The sequence below is a fragment of the Ictidomys tridecemlineatus genome, chromosome 11 (genome assembly GCF_052094955.1).
Source record: "Ictidomys tridecemlineatus isolate mIctTri1 chromosome 11, mIctTri1.hap1, whole genome shotgun sequence".
NCBI classification, from domain to species: Eukaryota; Metazoa; Chordata; class Mammalia; order Rodentia; family Sciuridae; genus Ictidomys; species Ictidomys tridecemlineatus.
This window is the reverse complement of record NC_135487.1, coordinates 43100223-43125231: the sequence shown is the minus strand read 5'-3', so window position 1 is coordinate 43125231 and position 25009 is coordinate 43100223. Positions and strand designations below refer to the sequence as shown.

At 40.1% G+C, this 25009-nt stretch overlaps 1 protein-coding gene across 2 annotated transcripts in view; it reads right to left on the bottom strand.

Moving 5' to 3' along the window:
* Positions 1–18603, bottom strand: part of C8a (complement C8 alpha chain) — a 58767-nt gene extending 40164 nt beyond the window's left edge. For both annotated transcript variants that reach the window (XM_040289112.2, XM_078026342.1), the window contains exons 1-2: positions 18406–18603; positions 3328–3421 (exon numbers count right to left, since the gene is read on the bottom strand). In XM_040289112.2, coding sequence (XP_040145046.2) covers positions 3328–3421; positions 18406–18482 — 171 coding nt within the window. In that variant the 5' untranslated portion in view covers positions 18483–18603. The remainder of the gene's footprint in view (positions 1–3327; positions 3422–18405) is intronic.
* Between the last annotated feature and the right edge of the window lie 6406 nt (positions 18604–25009).

The window sequence follows — 25009 nt, the reverse complement described above, 5'->3', positions numbered from 1 at the left end:
GAAAGAGCCCCAGCATGGGAATTCGATGGACTGGGGTTCAGATCCCACATCTGCCTACCAGCTGACCATGAGCGAGTCACTTTCTTTTCCTGAGCTCCCGCTTTCTAGCATGTAAGATGAGAGTCGTGGCGTCTCACCTTAGGGACTGTGAGATCTCAGGGACACAGTGTGAGGAAGCACCCAGCCCTCTGCCTGGTTTATCACTGGTGCTCAGCAAACAGAGGCAGTTTCCACCTTGCTGTCATCATCCATGAAGTCTTTTCTAGATGATTCCGGTGGATAAGTTGCGGAAAGTACAGCTCACCTCTCCTCTTGCCTGTATCAGTCCATTTTCTGTTGTCGATAACTTACTGAGTCTGTGTGGCATTGTGTTATGAAGAAAGGGGGTTTAATCCGGTTCATGATTCTAGAGATACAAGGTCCAGGGCCACATCTGGCCTTTGTCTTGGCACAGTCCCAGGTGGTGCAGAACATCACATGGTGAGAGTCGGGGAGTGTGTGTGTGTGTATGTGTGTGTGTGTTCCCATCTGTTTAGTTTCTTCTTCTTAAAAAGCTACCAGAATTCAATCATGGGGGCTCCAGTCAAATGACCTTATCTAATCACCTCCGAAGGGCCCCACCTCTCAACACCACAGGTGGATTAAGTTTCCCCCCTCTTAGTATTTCACAATACAACACATGAAGCCTAACTAAGCCATACAATGCCCACCCCAATCTATTCACTGTTCGTTGGCAAAGGGGCAGAGGAAAGGTGGAGATCAAATCTGTCCACTGCCTTTTCTGCCTTTGGGTTAATAATAGTGAGAAGAGGTTATAATTAATGATCCGTTCAGATGATCAGGATGTTTCCATTTTCTACTCATTTTCTTACCCATCAATGTGCAAATAATGGACTGATCCACACACAAACATAGAGCCACCTCTTTCTATCTCTTTAAAAAGTACATCAGATTTCTAACCAATGTAGTAGCCACCATGACAACAGTGGTGAAGGAATCTACCATTGATTGAGCACTTACTATTGGCCAAGCACTTGACATCCATGATCTCATTCTCAGCTTCATGAGTTTAATTGTTATTACAAATTCCATTTTAAGCTAGGTTCAAGTTCCAGTTAGTTCTGCCACTGATTCTACAGGCACTACCAGATCCACTACACAATGTCTCTGACCCTCATTTTTCTCATTTGTAAAATAAGACACATCTGAGAGTATTGTCAAGGTCAGTGATAATACAGGTTTAAAAAAAAAAAAAAAACAGTACTTTCCCTGGTTCCTGCTATACACTCAGTAATAACAGCTTTCAACACCATCATCATTCTTGTGCCACTCCAGAGGGAACTGGATTAGATGACTGCCAATGTCACTTGCGACTTTCCAGTATAGTCTGGGAGTCAGTAGAGTGGCGTGGTCAACCTCTCAGGGTTTCTGGAGTCAGACTGACCAAGGTCTAAATCTAGGCTCTGCCACTTTCTTCTTGGATGATCTATACAAAGCGGATGATGGTGTCTATCATCTCCAGTTGGCTGTGAGTATCAAACTAGACAATTTATTTACTCAAAATATTAGTCCAGTGCCTGGTCCATATAAAGTTTTGAATAAATGACAAATATCAATGCCCTTATCATCCTTCCAGTAGTTCCCACACTTGGAAAGAGGCTGTAAGCCTCTAGGTTCATTTCCATCTGTTCTCTGGTTTTAAGGTTGCTCTTAACTAATGAAGATGTGGTGCTACAGGAAGGTTGGTGCCAATACCCCCTCAGGGACTACTGTGTGCTATTGCCTGTGGTTGGTGTCATTAAGACATAATTTTCTTTACAAGGTAATAGATACTGTTTCTTTTCAGAAATGTACATCTTCGTTTGGGTGATTTTGAGAGGAAGAAACATTAATAAAAATAAACTAAGGTGGTCTTTTACTTCAATAATTAACATAATTTAATTATCTCAAGGATTACTTTAAAGACACACATGTCTCTTTGAGTCACTAAGGAAGTAATTCAATTCGAACTGAAACTATAAGTGATTCATTTATGCTGTCTGCTATCTAAACTGAGACACATGAGAAAAACTGCAGTGTAGGATCCATAATAGGTGGAGTAATGGCCCCCATAAAGACCCCAGGTCCTTATTTCTAGCACATTAAATGTTGTTTTGTTTGGAAAAAGCCTTTGCAGGATATGCAGGTTTGGAAATGTGGTCCCTTGGGTTATCCAGGTAGCCCTAAACATCATCAAGGTTTCTGTACAAGAGGAAGGTAGAGGGAGGAGGCAGCATTGAGACCAGGGAGGCAGAGAGTGGAGTCTCCATTTGAAGGATGTTGATGGCCCCCAGAAGGTGGTGGAGAAAGAGACCCAACTGTCTCCAGAGCTTTGAAAGGTAGCACAACTCTGCTGAGGCCCGGATTCCAGACTCCTGGCCTCCAGAACCAGGACGGAATTGATTTCTGTTAAATCAGCAAGTCTGTGGCAGTTGGTTATAGCAGGCTTGAGAAAATAACACAAGAGGTCAGGGCAGAGTGAAAATTGGGGGGACCACATCCTTCAAACAGGGGAAGTCTAGGATCCTTTGGCTCTTTTTATGTTTTATTTTGAGACAGAGTCCTGCTAAGTTGCTGAAGCTGACCTCCAATTTGTGATTTTCCTGCCTCAGCCTCCCAAGTACAGGCATACACCACTGCACTCAACCCCAAAGTGAGAATTTTAATACTCCTCCTGCCAAAACAGAGGATACTCAATGCCTCCCTTCCCTTTGTATACCACTGGGTTTGAGGACCCTTTTGGATCAATCAAAATCATTTAGGCAGGCAAGATAGGCATACTTCTATTCCTTGGGCCTGTTAGTCTTTTCAATCCATAAAATTAGAGTCCGAAAGAATGCCATCTATGATATTCCCTGTTTATCTCTGGTCCCCTTGGGTACCCTTGCCCTTATTACTCAGCTGCCCATGGGCAGGTTGCAGTTTATTTTACTAACCCATCATCAGTCCCTCCAGCTAAACTTCATTCAAGGGCAATACATTGGCCAGGACCCAGAGAGACAATGGGAGATAAATGTGCCCAGCTCCAAGTGGACATTTGTTCACCTACAAGTTATAATATATACATCTTTTGCAGCTTCACCCACTAATGCCTTACAAACAAAATCAGGAGAGTCAGGAACAAGTTTCGCCATCTAGGTGCCTGAGGCTTCCAAATACATGTTCCTTTCAAAGATCAGTTTCTTCCCAGAACACCAGACTCATATCCCCAAACTGCTTATCTCCATTTGAGTTTCAAATGCACAGATGAACTAGGAAAATGGCCCGGAATGGTTATAGATGGCTTACCTTTTTGTCCTGGCATTGAAAGCAATCTGTCCACTCAGACCAGTTGCTCAGCTGGCAGGCAACCGCTTTGGGGGTCACAGCCTGACCTGCTCTCCTAGAGAGAGGAAGGACACTGTATCAATGCCAAGATGCAAAGTTCAAGCAAAGGAAAAATGTGTGCCCATTTTCCTACCAGTAAAACATGATTCATAGGAAATGAACATTTATTGTGCTGCCACTATAATGCAGACATAGTACTGGAAGGTTTGTATAAATTGTCCCTTTAGTACCATATCCATCACAGGTGGGTCAAATCATTATCACTTTAGCGAGATGAGTACCGAGGAAGACTAACATTTTTTGAAGAGTCAAAATAGCAGAAAGTTCAGTGGTTAGAACATGGGATCCAGGGGCAGAGAACTGAGTTTGAATCTTAACCACTTACTGGCTATGAAAACTTGAACAAGTTACTTAACATCTCTGAGCTATAGCACTCCCGTCTATAAAACTATATTAAAAATAATGTTACCTAATAGTTATTGAAAGTATGTTTAAATGCATATAATATGTTTACTAAAGGTTTTGCTTTTAAGATTACATGCTGGGACATTACATGGACTGTGTCACTTCATCTCTGTGACTGTCCTGAAAGATAAATATTATTAGCCCTATTTCATTATAAGATCTGAGGTTCCTAAAAGTTAAGTAATCCCAGCAGTCATAGCCCAGGGTGCACTGGCAAAATTTGAACTGGTTGTTTGAATGGCAAAACCTACTTCCCACTCCTCACCATGTTGGTTTCTCATTTTACAAATCAGTCATCAGAAATGATCGAGGACCTTGCCTGGGCTGACATATCCATGAGCTAGAAACTGGTTTGCCCCCAAGGCTGGGATTGTCTCTTACCCCATGCTGCCTCCTCACAAATTAAAAACCTTGCCCAGGTCACTCAGGGCCAGGGAAGCAGTCCTAGCTTGCCTGGCTCTAAGCCCGAGCCTCTTCCCCAACAGTGTTGCTGCTGCTGAAGGTCAGCCCGCTGGACAAAGGTAGAATGTCGTCCCTTACCATCAGAACTGCCACCACCCCTGGGAGCTGGGCAGCCCGGCTGTGATCAATAGTACAATTATCTCCCTAGCATAGGGAAAAAATGCTTCAAATCGTGCTGCTTACACTTGAGCTGCTACTCATGCTGCAGATGACCCCTGGGCTAAAATCCCCAGGCTGACAGCCACGGAGCGGCAGGAAAATCATGTTCCTCTTCACCCTGGTTCTCACAATTTTGGTCTCAGATTATTGAAGACCCCAGAGAGCTTTCAGTGAGCTAGATCTATGGATATTCACAGAATTCAAAATAAAAACAGGTATTTTAAAATAATAGTTGTTAATGTATTTAAAGCTATAAAAACCCATTGCATGTGACCATAAGTAATTTTTTAAATATATGATAATTAGAAGAGTATCATTGTTTTACGTTTTTGCAAGTCCCTTCAAAGAGGCTCCTTTATTGTATCTATAGCTATGTGTTGTTTTGGTTGAAGTCTATGAAAAACATCCAGCCCTACACAGTTACATATTTGGAAAAGGAAGGACTGTTTACAGGTTTTTTTTTTTTTCAAATGGGTATTTGTGGATATGTGGATATTCTCCTTTGTTATTATACCAAAACTTGACAAGTGGTAATTTCTTATATGTTAGGCGCAATGCAGTATCTGAAAGCTTGTCAACAAAATCTTTTGTGCTCTCTTATATTAAAATCTGTTGGTCTAAGTACACTGAACAGATCTTGTACCCATACATAATTTTTTTTTAAGATCAGGCATTGGAAATTTGGAAAACGGTAACTCACTAAGTTCACATACCTTATAAATATTTGCAAATTTACTATATATAGGAAGAAAATAAAACTTGTTAATATCACTAGTGATCCCATCGAGTTCACAGTGCTGACTGAGTTGTGTTTCTTTTCTCATGAAGACTTATTTGTTGTTCGCAATAATTTTACTTGTTATTTTCAAGTGATAGGCTATCTGTGTTCACGTAAAAATATATGTAAATATCGATTCCTGAATAACCATGGTTTGGTGGCGATTATCTATGTCAAGTCAAAACGTGTCCCTCCAAAATGCATGCATGAAAGCCTACACAACACCATCAGGGTTGTGATGTCATTTGGAAATGGCGGCTTTAGGAGGTGAGTGATTAAGTCCAAAGATTGGATCCCTTGTGAATGGGATGAGTGTCCCTACTGAAGATCTACTAAAGATCTCCTTCACCCCTTCTGCCACATGAGGACATGGTGAAGAGACGGGACATTTATGAACCAGGAAGTGGGCTCTCACCAGGCACTGAATCTGCCTGCACCCTTCTCTTGTGAAAAACAAATGTTTTCTGATTAAGCCTCTCAGGCTCCAGCAATGTGTTACAGAAGCCAGAGAGACTAAGACAAGTGGCTGTTTGGACTCACAATTCAGTGGACAGAACATCCAAGAATTATGGGACAGCATCAAAAGACCAAATCTAAGAGTCATTGGGATAGAGGAAGGCACAGAGTTTTAAACCAACGGAATGCACAATCTCTTCAATGAGATAATATCAGAAAATTTCCCAAGCAATGGGAACGAATTGGAAAACCAAATATAAGAGGACACCAAATGTACAAAATTACAACAGATCTACACCGAGGCACATGATAATGAAAACACCTAGCATACAGAATAAGGATAGAATCTCAAAAGCTGCAAGAGAGAGGAATCATATCACATACAGGGGGAGACCAATTCGTATCTCAGCATATTTTTTCAACTTAGACCCTCAGAGCCAAGAGATCTTGGAACAACACACACCAAGCTCTGAAAGAAAATGGATGCCAACCAAGAATCTTATATCCAGCAAAACTAAGCTTTAGATTTGATGATGAAATAAAAACCTTCTATGATAAACAAAAGTTAAAAGAATTTACAACTAGAAAGCCTGCACTACAGAACATCCTCAGCAAAATACTTCAAGAAGAGGAAATGAAAAACAATGATGAAAATCAGCAGAGGGAGGGATTACACTAAAGGAAAATCTAATCAGAGGAGAAACCAAGTCACAAGTCACGTTAAATACCAAAATAAACAAAATTGCTTTTCTTCAAACAGTCCTCATACGTCACTGCATTGTTTGTGCATTCTTCCCATTTTTGCCATGGAATATTTAGATAACATTTCTCAAGGACTGAGGTGTCATAAAATGAACAATTCTTACTGCTTCATAAAGGACTTTCTTAAGTAAAATTTTATTCCCCCCCCCCCCCCGCAATGGATATGGTGCCACTGCCTTGATTTTTTTACCAAAGCTACAGTGGTTTAATCCACCATTGCTTTTGCATCATCAGTGCTGATACAAACACGGTAAAAAGGGCAAATAATGTCCTACCATTATTATGAAAATTGTTTTGAACCCACCTGGGTCTGTGAATCAAAACTCGTAATAATACTGAGACATTCTTTGCACTTTTCATCATGTTTATATTTGCACTGGGCTCTGCAGAACAGGCTCAGAGAAGCTCTAATCCATCAAACGATGTTAGAATGTAACATCGGTCTATCAGCCCTTCCAAAGAACTTAAGAAACTTCACAAACTTCCTCTCCACCTGGATTCCTGTCATCCCTTGACTCACATCCCTCTAGCGAGCACTCCACCCTCTTGGTGCCTTCTTTTCCTTATTGCTTATGGTCTTCTCTGCACTCTAGAACCTTCCTTCATCATATTCTGGACCTCCTCTTCTCTGAAACAGCTTCTCCTCCAAATCACTAATTTTTGAATCACCTGTGAATAGTTACTTGGACCTCCACTGCTGTTCCTCCTCCTTTTTTTTTTTTTTTTCCAATCTACTCAAGGACTCTCTCTGCACTTTCCTGGGTGGGACCTCACTGGGCCTCCATTAACTTGACACCAATGCTTTCTGTCACTAAGACACTTTATATCTTTATTTTTCTTTTGGTTTCATTTTGGATTCCACGGTTTGTCACTTTAAAATATTAACTAGGTGTGTTTCCTCCATTACACCTACGTGTATAGCCCAATCCTGAGTGAATTCAACTATCTTTTTCTTCACCTGATTAACTCCTAAGTATCTTTCAGACTCATCAAAAATTTCAATTCCTTAGGGAAACATTTCCCAATACCCAGACTATTAGCTACCTCCCTTCATATGATTTGGTCAATTTCTGCATGTCTTTTGAAAAATTAATTATCACACTCGCAATTTAGGTGTAATTCCTGTTTCTTCTACCAATTCTAAGATGTATGGATGAAGGTACTACCTGTGTATTTTCTACTGAAGTCCTACCATCCATCATCGGCAGGTACATAAAAGGTGCTCAGTAAATATTTTGGAAAGGGGGGAAGAAAAGAAACAAAGAAGAAGAGAAGGAGAGGAAGAAAAAACTACAACCAGTTCCTGGGAAATAAGCAGTGACAGAGCTGAGAGATTTATTTGAATCTGACTCCTGGTTAGAATCTAATTAAATAATCTAGAAATTCAACCTATTATCATTTTTATAATAGGTTGCCCTGGTAATGAAAGAATGAATTGCAGAAACATGGAGAGAGAAAAAAAAATTCCAGGAAGGTATAGGGTGAAGATTTGGGAACAGAAAAGGACTCCAGCATTATTCTGCATCTCACTACAGAATTGTCAAGATAATGTCATTGTAAGCCCATGGAAACTGCATTATGATGTCGACATGGGAGAAAACGGTATTAATGGCTGAAAGCAAAAGCCTGGACAGAGCAGAGAGCTGGGCTGCTGTTGGTTTAAAAGCTTTGTGACATGATGTCTAGACTGAGGCACACACAGTAATACTATCACTGAATGCCAGAGCACAGAAGGTGCACCAGGACCACTCATTAAATCACTACAGGGTTCTAACTTTCAGCCTTATCATTCCAATGAGTTTCCTCTTGTCATTCCAATGAGTTTTTTAATGTATATTTTTGGTGATTATGACATGAATGCATTTACAATAAGAAAAACAACAATGATTGTAAAAGAAAGAAATTACTTCAAATCCCACCACCATTAATATGTTGTTGGTTTTTCTCCCACTCTTTATTTTTATAATACAGTTGAGGCATATTGAGTGCCTTTTATATTCTGACTTTCCACTTAATAGTAGAGCAATGGCTCTACATTGTTCCACTTCCCAAAGGTTCAACAATTAGATTTTTAAGCCCCCCATTTTATTGAATTCTAAATTATTTACTGAAGATAAATCCTGGAGGTTGAGATGACAGATTTTTAAAGCTATGACACATTGCCCAATGGCTTTCCAAAGGAACTGTATCACTTTTCATTACTTCGTGCTGTGGCTTGGTGCAGTTCATGAGTTAGAGGCTTGGTCTCCAGTGAGGTAGTTTTGAAGTGGTAGAATCTTCAAGAGGTAGGGCCTGTGGAAAGTAATTACATATGGAGACACCACCTTCATGAATAGTTTAAAGCAAGTCTCTCGGAGTGGTTGAGCTTGTAGAAGTGAGTTTATTCCTTCAAGAATGGGTTGCTATAGAAAGAGTGAGCCTAGCTACTCCACAGCCTCAGTTTCCTGTCTCACCATGTGTTCTCTTTCCCACATGCTCCCACCATGATACCATCTGCCATACTATAGTATACCCAGGTGACCCTCACCAGAGCCTAGTAAATGCCAGAACCATGTTTTTGAACCTCCAGAATTATGAGTCAAACAAACATCTCTACTTTATAAAGTATCCAGCCCCAGGTATTTTTTGTTATAGCAACATAAAATGGACTAATACCCTTAAGGAGCCATTAATAATTCTGTGGCCTAGTAAATTGGCAGATATTTTTAAAGCATCTTCCAGCTAGCAAGAATCTACTCAATTAGTGAGACATTTAACGTGGAGCAGTAGGATTTGGAAGCATTTGCTATTAACCTTTAATTTTTTTTTCCGATTTGCTGTTACATAAACAAATTACTTTAACATTCTGACTTAGTTTTTTTTATCTGTAGATAGAGCACAAGTCAATACAGTCCTATTGCAAAACTTCTCAATGTGTATTCTGTGGCGAACTAGTTCTTAAAATATGCACACAGGTAGAGGAGGAAGTGAAAAAAAGTTTCATGGTCAAATTCATTTGGATAATCTGCCCACAACACCCTATTCCTGGAAATTTAAAATGCCTAATACTCTATTAAAGGACCTGAGAAGTTCCTTCATTTTACTTTGCTTAACCTAGAATTTCCCAAATTTTTTGAACATAGGTTATTTCTTTTCTCATGCAAATCGGGTAAGGCCACGAAACGCAGTAGAAGAAACACGGATGTAACAGAAAGAGGTTTGTAGTCTATCAAATATGCACTCAAATCCACTTTCTGCCACTCACTAAGCTTCAATTTTCTAATAGTTCAGAAACAGAGCTAATAACTTGGGAGACTTTGGGATATGGAATGAGATCATAAAGCCTTAGCAGAGGTCTAGCATATATTAGTTCTTGTCCATTCTTCTCAAATACATAAATGCTTATAGAACCTCTCCATCTTTATCAATAATGTGGCCTGGGGTCTAGTGAGACACTTCTCCTCTAAGTTGTCATATTATGGAAAAGGACTAAATCATGCAACCTGTAAGTCAAATGCTTGACCCCCATAATGTGGCCACGTCAGCAATTCAGAAAACAAAATATTAATTAGCTACCACTCCCAAGCTAGAAGGTCAGAAAGCCTCCTTATTATTGCCAGGGGGTCTTCCTAATAACGTGGCTGTGCATATATTCAAAGGCCATTGTCACTAATTAATAACCTTGAGCCAAGTCCATTCACTGACATGGGAATTGCATTGTGAAATGGAGGTATTCTAAATTTGACCTTGAAAATGCTCAGTCTTTGGCATCCTCCATGTTGCTAAAACCAGTAGAGAGTTTTCCAGCTTCATCTAATCTGCCCTTTGTTAGCTACTATTTTCCTTATGGAAACTTCCCTTTCTTGGACCTCTTCAGCATCAATCTTCCTCGCTCTCTTTCTGCCTCGGGACCATTTCTTTTTGCTTTCCCTAAAAACTAGAATTCCCTAGAACATTGTCTTTCTTGCCTTTCTTCTCTCTTTTCTCACCTGGAAGGAGGTAAGATCCACTCCTTTGTTTCCTACACCATCTGTGCTAATGCCTTCTCAAAGAAGGCCTTCATCCATTTTACATCTCTACCAGTTGCCTCTCCAGCATGAAAAACTTAAAAGTCTCCAGGTCTGAACTCTTCATTTTCTCCTTCAACCAACTCCTCTCTCAATTTCACCAACATCATTAGTAGAACCACCATGAAGTATCTGTGTTCAGGCCAGATACTTAACAGTGGTCTTTAATTTTCATGTCTTCCTTTTGCTTCCTCTCATCCCATTCTTTGAAAATTTCTGACAATTTTGCTATCAAAATGTGTCTCAAATTCCAGAAGCCTGTCTCCACTGCCAGTATGCTCTAATAAGGCACCATTATCTCTTACCCAGATCATTCTGTGGCTTTCTGTGGGCCAAGACCTTCCATTTCATTTTAACCTATTCTTTGCACAGCAACCGGGATGTGACCTGGTTATTTTAAATGAGAAATCAGGTGATATCCCTCCATGATAAGCCCCTCCAGAGATTTTTTTGGTGATTTACTTTTTACTACATACAAACTAAAATTCAGACTCCCCCTGGTGAGGCCCAAGGCACTCCGGGGTCCACCTGCTGCCCATCTTCTTTGTGTTCATGCCGTCTCTTCCTTCAGCTCACGAGCACCACGGACACTTCCCACCACAGGTCAAAGCACATGCTGATCTCTCCCTCTTCCCTCCTGCCACACGGCTCAGCTTCTCTCTGCTTTCCTTACATCGCAGTGTAAATGCCCCTTCCACAAGAGGATACCCCGTAACCAGCCTCTTTAGTCTATTTTCTCTATCAAAGGGTGCATTGGATTCCTTCATAGTATTTTTCACCATCTTAAATGATTTTTTTTTTGTTTATTTGTTTACATGTTTACTGACTGTATCACTAAATTCCATGAGTGTAGGGATATTACCTATTTAGTTCACTACCTCGCACACCTAGAATATTTATGATTAAATGAACATTTTCATTGAGTGAAGACAAAAAGTGTCTTCTGTGAGCCAGAGACATATAAATTCCATAGAGACTTTTAGTCCCAGGCAATGGCAGGCTCTCCTGCAGTATTTTGCACACGGATGTTTTCTACACGGACCACTCTAATTGTACATCATTTATCTTGCCTGACCTTTCCTCCAGGTAACTTTCCTTGACCTGCCTACTAAGTGTCAGGTACATAGAGCTTCACATACTTCATTCCTACCCATAGACTAATAGCTCTGGAAGGCAGATATCATATCTATATTGCTCACCGTTGTATCTAGTCCTGAACATAGCATCTGGTATGCAGTGGGAAATGAATAACCAAATTTTATCACTAACGTATTATCTCATTAAAAATTCCATAATCACCCTGTGAAATAGCCATTATTATACCCATTCTGTAGATGAGTAAAACAAATTCATAAGGAGATTAAATGGGTTGCTTAAATTTTATGGGTAGTAAGTGGCAAAGCCAGGATTCAAACAAGGCTGTTTTGGCTCCAAAGTCTATCCATTTTTTCTAGCATTCCAAAATGTACTGTGAAGAATTTCTGACAAATGGGAAATAGAATAACAAAAAAAAATTTTTCTGATGATATACTATGTAATAGGCTCTATACTAAGTGTTCACATGCACTTTCCTAACTCCTGACAAGAACTCTATGAAATATGTTTTATCACTATTTATAACTAGAGAAGTTGAAGTTTGCAGAGTTTAAGTAACTTATCCAAGTTCTGTAGCCACTAAGTGGTGATGTTAGAACTTAATCTCAGGTTGACCGCACTCCATAGCCCACACCCAATGCCCCTCGCTGTATAGCTAAGGATTAGTCACCCTGAAGAGAAGTCTCCATATCTCCATCACTGATTTTTGACTGGGAGCCAGTACTCCGATTGTTTATGTTAATTAAAAATTCCTGTTGCCTAGATGCATGGTAATTTCCAGGCATCTGGATAACTACTGAAAGCATCCACATGGCCCTGACCCAGGGCACTTTGGAAAACATATTCTTATGCCCATAAAAGCCTTAAAATAAAAAAGAGGAGCATAATTGAGACTTCTTTCGGGTCTACTGCCTATGTGACCTATTTTTTAAAAAGCAAAAAACCTTTAGGTGATGCTTAGATTATTGTGATTTCTGTTTAGGGTTCTCATTCACATTTCTTCTAATCCCCTAAAGAATTCTGGTTTTCATCAGTGGAAATGTTGGGTAGAAAATGTTGTGAAAAATCTTTGGGTATCTTAACTCCAAATTCAGTACACATCTTTCTTATCAATACAAGTGATTATTTGTGAAGCATTGAATTTTTTTATTGGTTAGTTGGTGGGACTGTAGTCATAGCAGTGATAAGCCTAATCTGGGACATGAAAGGCCTGGCAATGCCTTTCATGTAGGTAGATGCATGCCTGACATATCAAATTGCTTTCTTCCTCTCTGACCTTCAGTTGGGAAAACAATAAGAACAACAATCTTAGGAGATATAATGATGGTAAAGTTGGCCAGTATTCCTCAAGTGCTAGCCAAATAGTCATATTATTGAAATCTTTCCGTCTCCTTCTAAGGCTCAGTTTCTTTCTCTGTAACATGAGTGGATTGAGCTACATGCTAAGTCCTGCCTAATTGCAAAAAATCTGTGAAATACAAATAATGAATTCAGCAAACAAGAATTTTAAAAATGCTAAAATCAAACCTAGATTACTTAAGGATAATTTTGAACATGATAAGGGAGAAAGTACAAGATTTGAAAAAGTACCCAGTGAAATGTTCGAAGCTAGAAACTTTAACATCAAAAATGAAAACTTGATAGGCTAAACAACAGATTAAACACTGCAGGAAAAAGATTAGTAATCTTGAAGACACAGTGATAGAAACTAAAATGAAACAAGGAGAGAAAAAAAGATTACCAATAACAACAAAGAAAAATAGAGTCTCTGTAACCTGTGGGATCATATCCATATCAAGCATCTCATCCCCACATCTGGACTGTCAGATGGAGACATGGGAAAAAATGGACCAGAAAACATATTTGAATTAATAAGGCAAAAAATTCCAAGTTTAATGCAAACTATGAACCCCCAGAACCATATCAAGTTACATTGTAAGGGAAACTGCTAAAAATTGATAAAGAAAAAAATCTTAAAAGAAAAAAGGAAGGAAAAACCACAGTACACAAACAAGAACAAAGCAGAATTCTTCTGAGATTATGCAATACCGAAGATAATGAAATGACATCTTTAAAGTAATGTGCATGTGGGAGGGAAACTATTCACTTAGACTTTTATACTAAGCAAGGATATCTTTCAAAATGCAGGCAAGATAAGGACTTTTTCAGAACAAGAAAAGAATTTGTTGCCAAAAGATGTGCACTACAGTCAATGTCAAAAGAATTTTTTCAGGTAGGAAAAAAAATACTAGGAGTAGTATAGTATTACTTGATTTTAGGCTGTGATCAGTTAAAGATGTAAGTTATAAATCTCAGAGTAAAAACAAAAGTAGAATAAAAATTAAAATAGAATGGTTAATGGTTAACCATTGATTAACTAAGCCATTTAGAAATTAGAAAAAATATTAAGTCTATAAGATGACCCAAAAAGAGAAAGTAGAATCAGAAAAGAGATGGACAAATAGAAAACAAATAGTAAGATAGTAGCCTCAAACTCAAGCTTGTCAATAATTATATGTAATGTAAATGGTCAAATTTCTGTCAATTGAAAAAACAGAGATTGTTAGACTAGATTAAGCAAGTCTCATCTCTGTATGTCTATATAAAGCATACTTTAAATATGGTCATATAAGTGAAAACAAAATATTAGATGAAGATTTGCCATGAAAACACAATTGATAAGAAAATGAAATGAAGAACCAGGACAATTTCCAGAGATAATGACAATCAATCATAATAATAAAGGGGCAAGTCATCACAAAGACATAACAACCTAAATGTGTGTGTTGTTCAGAAGTTTTTTAAACTTGCAAATTCTTTTAATTTATCAAGATGTAGGTTTTAATATATGAGGCAAAAACTGATACAACTAAAATAAATAAATAAATCCACAAGTATAATTCCATATTGCAACCTCCCTCCCTCCCTCAGAAAGTGATAGAAGAAAACTTGAGAAACATTAATCACCAATTTGACTTAATTTATTTAGAATCACATACACTGAATAAGCAGAGAACACATATTTTTAATGCATATGGTATAATCACTAAGACCACATTCTTAGTCCCAAAACACATTTCAATAAATTAAAAGAATTGCACAATAGTAACAAAAACAGCATGGTATTGGCACCAAAATACACTTATAAACCAGTGGTGCAGAAGAGAGAACACGGAGACAAACCCACATAAGAACAGTTATCTCATACTAAAAGGTGCCAAAAACATACATTGGAGAAAAGATACCCTCTTCAACAAATGGTGCTGGGAAAACTGGAAATCCATATGCAACAAAATGAAATTAAACCCCTATCTCTCACCATGCACAAAATTCAACTCAAAGTGGATCAAGGACCTAGGAATTAAAACAGAGACACTGCACCTATTAGAAGAAAAAAGTAGGCCCAAATCTCCATCATATTGGATTAGGTCCCAACTTCCTTAATAAGGCTCTCATAGTGCAAGAATTAAAATCAAGAATCAATAATTTGGATGGATTCAAACAAAAAACTTCTTCTCAGCAAAAGAAACAATCAGTGAGGTAAATAGAGAGCCTACGTTTTGGGAGCAAATTTTTACCACAGGCACATCAGATAGAGCACTAATCTCTAGGATATATAAATAACTTAAAAATCTTAACACAAAAAGCCAAATAACCCAATCAATAAAAGGGCCAAGGAACTAAACAAACACTTCTCAGAAGATGATATAAATCAACCAACAAATATATGAAAAAATGTTCAACATCTCTAGCAATTAGAGAAATGCAAATCAAAACTACTGTAAGATTTCACCTCACTCCAGTCATAATGACAGCTATTAAGTATACGAACAACAATAAATGTTGGCGAGGTTGTGGGGGAAAAGGCACACTCATATATTGCTGGTGGTACTGCAAATTGGTGTAGCCAATGTGGAAAGCATTATGGAGATTCTTTGGAAAACTGGGAATGGAACTAACCTTTTGACCCAGCTACCCCACTCCTCGGTCTATACCCAAAGGACTTAAAAACAGTATACTATAGGGACACAGCCACATCAATGTTTACAGCAGCACAATTCACAATAGCTAAACTGTGGAACCAATCTGAATGCCCTTCAGTTGATGAATGGATAAAGAAAATGTGGTATATATACACAATGGAATACTATTCAGCATTAAAAGAAAATAAAATCATGGCATTTGTAGGTAAATGGGTGGAGTTGGAAAATATAATGCTAAGTGAAGTTAGTCAATCCCCAAAAAACAAATGCCGAATGTTTTATCTATTATAAGTATGCTAATCACAATGGGATTGGTTGGGGAGCATGGAAGGATTAGATAAACCCTAGATAGAGCAAAGGGGAGGAAGGGGAAGGGATGGGGCAGGGGAGTAGGAAAGACAGTGGAATGAATGGACATCAGTACCCTAAGTACCTGTATGAAGACATGAATGGTGTGACTCTACTTTGTGTACAACCAGAGAGATGAAAACTTGTGCTCTATATGTATAATATGAGTTGTCATTCACTATGCTGTCACATGTAATGAATTAGAATAAAAAATAATTATAAAATTTTCAAACTTTAAAAATTTTGAAGCAACACCCCTACCAAAAAGTATTATTCACATAAAAACATAATAGACATCTATTGATTTTGCAGCTAATGATTATAAATTCCTTTCATCACCATTGCTTTCAATTTTTTTTTTCCTCACCAAATATAGTAGCACATGTATGCAATCCCAGCTACTCAAAAGACTGAGGCAGGAGGATTACAAGGCCAGGATTCAATGAGGCCATCCTGGGCAATTTAGTGACCCTTTCTCACTAAATAAAATAAAAAGGTCTGGAGATGTAGTTCAATGATAGAATGTTTGCCTAGCATGTGTGAGGCCTTGAATTTATTTTTATTCAAAAAATTATTGTTCTCAAAACTATATTTCTATTTAAACATTCTAGTACGCAAATGTTAAACCTGAGCTTATTAAAATGTGCACCATTAAAAATGTAAATATCTTTGTCCTCTTTTCAATGTTAGGGTTCATGTGAGATTTTATTTGGTGGGGGGAGAGCACTATTGCTAAAAATAATCAATAATAGATAGATTTGAAATCCCTAACTTATCTGGAACATCCATGCCAATTGGCATATTATAAATTTCTTCTGTCTGATTATTGTCAGCCAGCCAAGAGAATAGAAATACCAACAAATAACAATCACAATCACAGAGCACCACTGGCAAGAACTTTCTAAACAGCTTCCTAAAGAGGAGGCATTGTTCTAAGGACTTTTCATGCTTTTAATTCTTGCTCTTACTTTCGTCCCATTTTACAATTGAGGAAATTGAGAAGTTTCATAACTTGCCTGAGATTGATACGTCCCCAGTGCCCAAGTCAGAGCCTAGTAAAGCTATAACCAGGAAGTTTTCCATTTTCAAAACCAACGTCAGACACACTGGCATTAGACACAAAAACTGCATGATTTCCTCCTTCAGCACTTTGTGAAGTGTTTAATTGGTTCTCTTTTGCCTTGACTTAAAATTTGCCTCTTCACTGGTCTGTCTTGTTTGATAAGTTCATCAAACATCAAGACTCTTTGCTCATTTTCAAAAAGGATTACAATGATAAGCTTTTATAATTAAGAGTATCTCAGCAGAGATTTCTTTTGCTACAGTTCTCTTGCCTTTATCTTCTAATTATTAGAGATGAATTTTCTGATTTTTTTTTCAAAATTATATTTGCTTTAAATACAAGTTACAAATTAACTGCTTATAAAAACGCTTTCCCCCCCTTCTGAACTGTTACTTAAAGGAAATCCCTCTTGTTCTCACATTTAAAAGCAATAATGATTCAAAATTGAATTATTTAATAAGAATTTGAATAAAAATAGCTCTATTTAAAAATCTTCAATGTTCAGTGTCAGGGACTGCTTAACAGCTATTCCAAAGGTGAAATAAAGGGCTGGTGTACACTTTGCAAAGTATTTGATGTTAAGATATAAACAACAGGAAGCCAGGTTGGAAATCTCCAAGAAATAGAACAGCTAATGTGCACATGGAAATATCACCTCTCACCTCTGCCGGTTACCCCCAGTAAAAGGTAAACTCATTTTCAGAATGATACAACTGAGGAATCTACAGTCTCTTGACATTCCCCAAAATAATATTGAATACATTATCTAATTTTATCCTTCCCAACACTGAGGCAGGTATTTTTATGATTCTCTTATAGATAAAGAAGTTAACCATCTGACATTTCTTTCTTTTTCTAAAAGAGAGAGAGAGAGAGAGAGAGAGAGAGAGAGAGAGAGAGAGAGAGAACTTTTTAATATTTACTTTTCAGTTTTTGGTGGACCCAACATCTTTATCTTATTTTTATGTGGTGCTGAGGATCAAACCCAGCGGCCCCGTGCCTGCCAGGCAAGTGCGTTGAGCCACATCTCCAGCCCACCATCTGACATTTCTTAAGAGAACTACCATTAATCAGGTGCCTACTATACTGAGTACATTTTAAATGCAGGGATTTATTTCACTGCTTTAACACAAGTAGAAGATCCATTATTATTCTCATTTTACAGATAGGGAGACTGAGGATCAAAGAGATTACGTGGCTTGCTCTGGATTACCCAGCTCCTGAGGATGAGAGCTACGACTCCTACACAGGCTGATTTGACTTACAGTGCAGGGCCTTTGTCCTGGCCCATCCTTCTGCTCTGGATTAGTAATAACAGGAAAAAAGATTACATTCCAGCCTAACACAGCCTGTTGCAAACTCTAAAGTGTCTTGTTCCCCAGCCAGTGACCCCTATTTGGCAGAGACATCAGGCCCACTTACTGGTTCACCTTCTCCTGTGTCGTTACCCCCAGCTGCCAAGTCATCAAATACAAGAGGAGGAAAGCAATAGCAAACATCTCATCCAGAAGCCACCAGCTTACATTAACTCTAAGGAATAAAACTGTTCAGGAAGGTAGAGTCAAAGATGTCTACAGGCTAGGACCTGTGACATCTATCCAATGTGGAAAACTAACAGAACTCCCTCAATTCCCACTCAAATGGGATTAACCAATAACCAGGCTATTGATTAGCCAAACACCTTAAAAGTGGCCCAGACTCTAAAGGCCACTGCCCTTTAAACCTTTTGAAAAAAAAAATATCCACATGGTTAAGGAAAGCTGATATTTAACCAATATAAGATTAGCAAAGAGATTTTTATTTTCAGATAGAAGCAAAAAAAAAAAAAAAAAAAAAACAAGATGGAGTTGCAGAATTCCTGGCCTTTCTGAAGGGTTCTTAGAACTTCTGAGGTCAGATCAATCTGTTTTGCAAGAATGAAACAAGGCTGGTGTATTAGTTCAGACATAAGCAACCAGAAAAAAATGTAGGAAATACAATTACACTGAGGTTCTCCTATATATTGCTAAACATCTGTAGCCTGAGAAATATGTGTAATTCAGTGGACTTGCCACTTTTTGTATGCACATAATTAAGATCCACCTTTCTGAAATAGATATCTCCAGGAGACCCCTCTAGAATTATAATGTCAATAATAGCTACACATCTTCACTGATGATGCCATACCTGCATCTGATCTCTCATTTTTCCAAACATAAATTAAACTAAATTAATAGAGATGGACAGATGGAGAGACAGCAATTAAACATCGACTATGTGGTAGGCATTTCATCTATTTAATCCTCACAACAAGTCTATGGCATGAAAATCATAAACTCCATTTTGCAGTTGAAGAAATGGAGACCCAGAGAAGTTAATTAACTTGCCCAAGGATGTACAGCTGTCTCGACATCCTTGGGGAGATGTAGATTCTCTCATTAGCAGGATGAGCCTGTTACGTAATTGTTAAAGATGGGGGAATGTGATGCCTGACTTGTGTGCCTAAGAAATGCGTGCCTGATTTACATGTGAAGATTTCAGAAAGGCAACCAAGGGCCACTGCTTCCCTTTCCTCAGAAGTCTAGGTAACGCTTGGTAGAAGCCAATATTGACCCTGAGCCCCGGCCCTGTGTGTCTCCTCCTCCCACCTCCCTGACTCATGGGTCCTCTTGGCCTCATTTCTTCCCTATTCAAAACCATTTGGAAAACTGCTTTGTCCCTTTCCCACATGTCAGCCACCACTGGTGTTCTGTGTGCTTTGGAGATACTGGGGGCTCATGGCGGGTATCACACTTGGACACCCTTGGACCAGCATGGGATGGTACATCTGGACCCCAACTCTTTCCACCAGTGTTCCACATCCTTGTCCCATTCAAGGTCCAAATTTCTGACACAGGACCCAAGAGCCCCCAGGGAGTGGGACTCAGTTCCCTTCCTTAGCTGTCATTCTGGGGCACAGACCTCCTCTACCACCGTGTTCTCAACTGGGGGAGACATTGCCCCTCAGGGGGAGATTTAGCAACGTCTAGTGATGCTTATGATTGTCACAACTTGGCGCTGTTCTACTGGCCTCTGGTTGGTCAAGGCCAGGGGTACTGCTAAACATCCTAGGGCGCCCAGGACAGTCCCCACCACAGGGAACTCTCCTACCCTAGACTGGGAATGCTGCCCACCCAAGGCTGGTCTGCCCCCCCGCCTCTGGAACTGACCTTTTTACATATAGGCGACTGGTATCTTCTTTCTCAAGCAGCTCCTTCTTGAAATTTCTCTGGTGACTTTGCTCCTGACCCAGGATCTTGGTGGCATTCAGGGATCCTACTTAACCTTCAGTGACATCTACCGTCCCCCAACATGGTCACTGAAATCCTCTCCTGTTCCCCTGTGATGACTCGCCCTCCTGCCTTCATCTGAAACTCTTCTAACTGACTCCTCGTGGGCCTCTGTTTCTTCTCCAAACCTCCCCCTCCTTCTCTGCTGGATTCATCTTCAAGAAGCTGGCTCTGACCTCACTCCCCTGCTTCCCACTGTCTATAAAAGTACAAGTCCAAATTCTTCCACAAATGTGTCCCCCGCCAACTTTGCATCCTACAACTCTCTAATTGTCCCAACAATATAGTTGAGGTGTCTCTTACTTTCCTGGTCCTTTGTCACTGTGGTCACGTTACTCACACTGGACCTTGTACCCACATGGTCCTCGTCCATCACCTCCTACCTTTCTGCCAAATAGCTTCTCCAGTTCAGTTCCATCACAGATTCCTGGCAGATGGGTCCAGTGGCAAGGCATCTTCTTGTTATTTAAATCTCATAAACATACTACCAGCACTTTTAATTTTTGCTTCAGGGTTATGTTTTTCTAGGGGAGTCGGGTGTATTCAGAGAATGAGCCTTTCTTTGGGTGAATTCTGTGTTTAATTCTTCTTTATGCTCACGCAGGTCAGCAAATGAGACAATTAAAAATAGATTACTCTTCCCTAATAATTTCAGGTGTACTCTGTCATTTAATCCCTTCAATCAGCTGTGAGATAGGCATCATTATCCTGAAGGGAATCCTGAGAGTCAGAGACACAGTGACTGGAGAAGAAAAGGGAACAGGATGTATAAAGCAGCAGGTCCTGTGCCTGCCACTTTATAGGTCTGTTGGATCCTCACAGAAATCTTGCAACCAATAATACTAATGTAGTTTTGAAGATGAGGATATTGAGATTCAGAATGGTTAAGTAGTTTTCCTACAATCACACAGCTGGTGAGTCTCAGAGACATGGATTTAGAATCTTTCCCACTGCAAAACTTAAGATCTTTTTTGGTCTACTAAGTAAAACACTATATCAGGACAAAGCATGGGTCTCCTAGTACCACGTCTTCTCTATTATATCTTAGTGAAAATAATTTCCAAGTAACAAAGAAAGCAAAATAAAGTGGAAAGATAATTATAGAATGAAATATTTTTTAAAAAGAAGCTAAGTCAAATGGGATTGTTTCATACCTTCATGAGTGTGTGTGTGTGTGTGTGTGTGTGTGTGTGTGTGTGTATGCATGCATGCACATGGGGTGTGCTGGGATGAAGATGGGGCACCCATTGGCTTTCAGCCAAAATGTTCTAAGATGAATAGGAGATGACAAAAAATTGTTAGGTTTGCATATGTGGATTTCACCTTAATTGTAGCATTCTGCTATCAAAGATAGATAGTTATGGAATACCATGCCAAAGAGACAGCAAAATGGCAATCCATTTTGAAAATTCATTGCCTGTCTCAAGGAAGCACTTTTCACTATCTAAATCAGCCTATGAGTTATGGTCTCAGAATAGAACATGTCCTGGGTTGGTCCAGACTGCCACCGCAGGGCAACATCCAGTCTGTGCTCTCTGAAGAGCTTGCAGAAGCTCCACGCTGCATTCCCTGTGCTGGGCCTGTGGCTTGCACAGTGGACATGGAGATCTAAATTCTGCAAATCTAATGCAAAAGGAGGCAATTTGCTGGGTGTCGTGGCAAGAAAAGCCTGTAATCCCAGTGACTTGGGAGGCTCAGGAAGGAGGATTGCAACTTCTAGGCCAGCCTTAGAGACTTAGCAAGATCCTGCCTCAAAATAAAAATTTTTTTTAAAAAAAGGCAATTCCCCAGAGTGAAAAGAACACAGTTTTAAGTCTGAAAATACCACTAACCAGTCTCCTCACCTTAGCTTCTTCATCTGTAAAATGGATAAAATAACACAATACCAAACAGGATAAGATTACACACTAAAGGGGGAAATCTATTCACAGCTGGGCACAGCTACATCTGTCTTATTGAAACAGTTCTCCTTCTTTGCTGTTTCTACATTTCTTCATTTACATGCCTAGGAGCCTTCATTTAAGTTCTGAGAAAGAGAAGTGGTAGGAAGGACCAAGAGTCAACTGGAGGAAAATGGAATGGGACGTCCACACACAAACGCCTTCCACTGACTCCAGTCCCCTGGGGGATGGATGCTATCAGCAGGAGCTGACAGAACAATTGCAGCTTTATGTTGGGAACAAAGTGGTACAAGGCCCCCTTTCCCATCTCTGCCCAGGTTCCAGCTATCATCACGGCATCTCAAAGGTTTAAAACTTGGGGAGCAACTCAAAGGAGTCATTTGAACTTGGACATGGAATCTCATAATGGCCATAGCAGACACAATGTTCCTCCCAGCAGCTTACAGTTGGTATTGGCACAGTGGCTGAGCATACCGTTTTGTTGGAGGGGTGTGTGTGCTGGCTGGGCAAAGACATTCTGCTCCCTTACTGAAGAGGCCTGCAAGACATCCAGCACAGTACCCAGCAAGGCTGCACACACTAGTAGGTATCTCTTGCCCAATGCCTTCCCCACCCTCCTCTCAACCTTTGTAAGATTACCTGGCTATTATGTCTGTTTTCCTCCTGATTGCCTCATCAGTCCCTGGCTGCAACCAGCAGACATTAGTGGTGGGTTTTCCACTGGAAATGAAGTGGGGCTGGGTTAAGTAATTGGTCTCAATCAGAGGCTTTACACCGGATGGGCTAATGCGTGCCTACCGCTCCCCACTTCACATGGAGATTTCGATTTGCATGTGAGGGGGTGGGATGAGAGGGATGTAGTGTCTGGCTCATTAGAGTAGAAATTAAAGACCTATTCTCAAAGAAGGCATTCTGCATTTTAAGCAGCTCTCGCCAAATCTGGGTGGTCCTTTGGGAAATCCATCCTGGAATTGGGCTGCAATAAAAGCAGAGGTGGTCCGGGCATGGTGGTCCATGCCTATAATCCCAGTGGCTCGGGAGGCTGAGGCAGGAGGATCATGAGTTCAAAGCGAGCCTCAGCAACAATGAGGTGCTAAGCAACTCAGTGAGACCCTGTCTCTAAATAAAATACAAAATAGGGCTGGGAATGTGGCTCACTGGTTGAGTGCCCCTAGGTTCAATCCCCAGTACCAAAGAGACAATAACCAACCAAACAGCAACAACAACAAAGGCAGAGTTGTTTTTGAACCAGAGCAAATTCTCCAGGCTTCCTCCCGTGGTCACTTGTCTCCTCTCCGATGCCTTCACTCACAGCCTGGTGCAGGATCGGCCCCTCCTCTGCTGCAACAGAGTCTGGCCACACCTCCCTCTCTAAAGGACCACTGAGTGGTGATTTGTCACTTATCCCACTTGTGATTTCTGTTACCTCTCAGAAGGCAGGACTACATCTGGCCCAGAGTCTCTATGAAACCAGCAAATAAATTCACCCTCCGCAGCAGGCCAGCTTCATCTGTTCCTCAGGCGGGCAGTAAGGAGCATGGTGTGTTGGAAGTTCTAAAAGACACACTAAAACCAACTGGAAGTGGGTTTGCTTTGTGTGATTACTGTGAGCCGGCAATTCTAAACAGGGTCCCCAGGAACATCAGCTTCTCCCTCTATTCCTCCCAGCACTGAGTTATTGTTCACCACTTTCCCCATATGCTGTGAGTCTATTGAAGGCAGGACTGTGATTCAAATCATCTTTATATTTCCAGTGCTGGTACATAATAGGTGCACATGTTTAACGCAGTTATAGGGAAGTTTTAGCTTTTAAGTCTGACATACCTAGATTGCAATCCCAATACCACCATTATCCAGCTGTGCAACCCTGGGCAAATTATTTCATGGATATTCCTTAATCACCACTCCTGGATAACAGTCTTGATGGCAATACGTTTTAAAATATATGAGACACATACAATCTACATTTACATAATCAGTGTTTGTTGAATTGACCTGAATGAACATATGTTTCCAAGCAAAATCATGGTGGATGCTCTTTCTCTTTGTAATCTTCTCACTTTCTGCCCTTTCTTCAGAAACACCTCTCTGAGGCCATTAAGGTCCGGCATGATCTCAGACAGTGCTCAGGACGCCATCTGGGGAGTCAATAATGGTGTGAGTTACTGAGAGACTAGACCACTGTGTGTCTGCCACTTTTACATGTGTTTTAGGCAATTCTGTTGTCATGGATAGTTCCAGTTTCAATAAAGCCCCTTAAAGGTATGGTAGGCTTTAGGCCTCAAACCACTACTCATCCAATATATTGGTAAGTTAGTGGACAAGCTATGGGAGGGCTGACCGAGCCCAGTTTGTTCACCATTATATCACATTCCATGATGAAGCTTACATGGCAATCAATCATCAAACGGCTGAGGTTAGACACTGTGGTGGGCACCAAACCCTCAGGGATAAGGAGAGCACAGTCCTGCCCATCCCAGAGCACCATGCCTGGGATCAAATGTGCTGCAGAGGGTCAAGCTGGGAGCATCCATGAACCACTGCATACATGTGACTTGGACTTTGAGGAATCAGGGGGAGAGGAATGGGAGATTGGATGATGCAGATGTGGCTTTTTTTGTTTTTGTTTTTGTTTTTGTTTTTTTGACAGAGAAAACAAATTCTAGAGGAAACAACATCAGCAAAGCCACAGAGATACAAAGCAACCAGGCCAGGGTGAGAATCGACCATCCACCTTGTGGGTAGAAACAAACCACACAACGAGGAAGCAGGGGCAGGAGGACTAGCAAAGGTCACCTCACAGGGCTTGGGACTTTG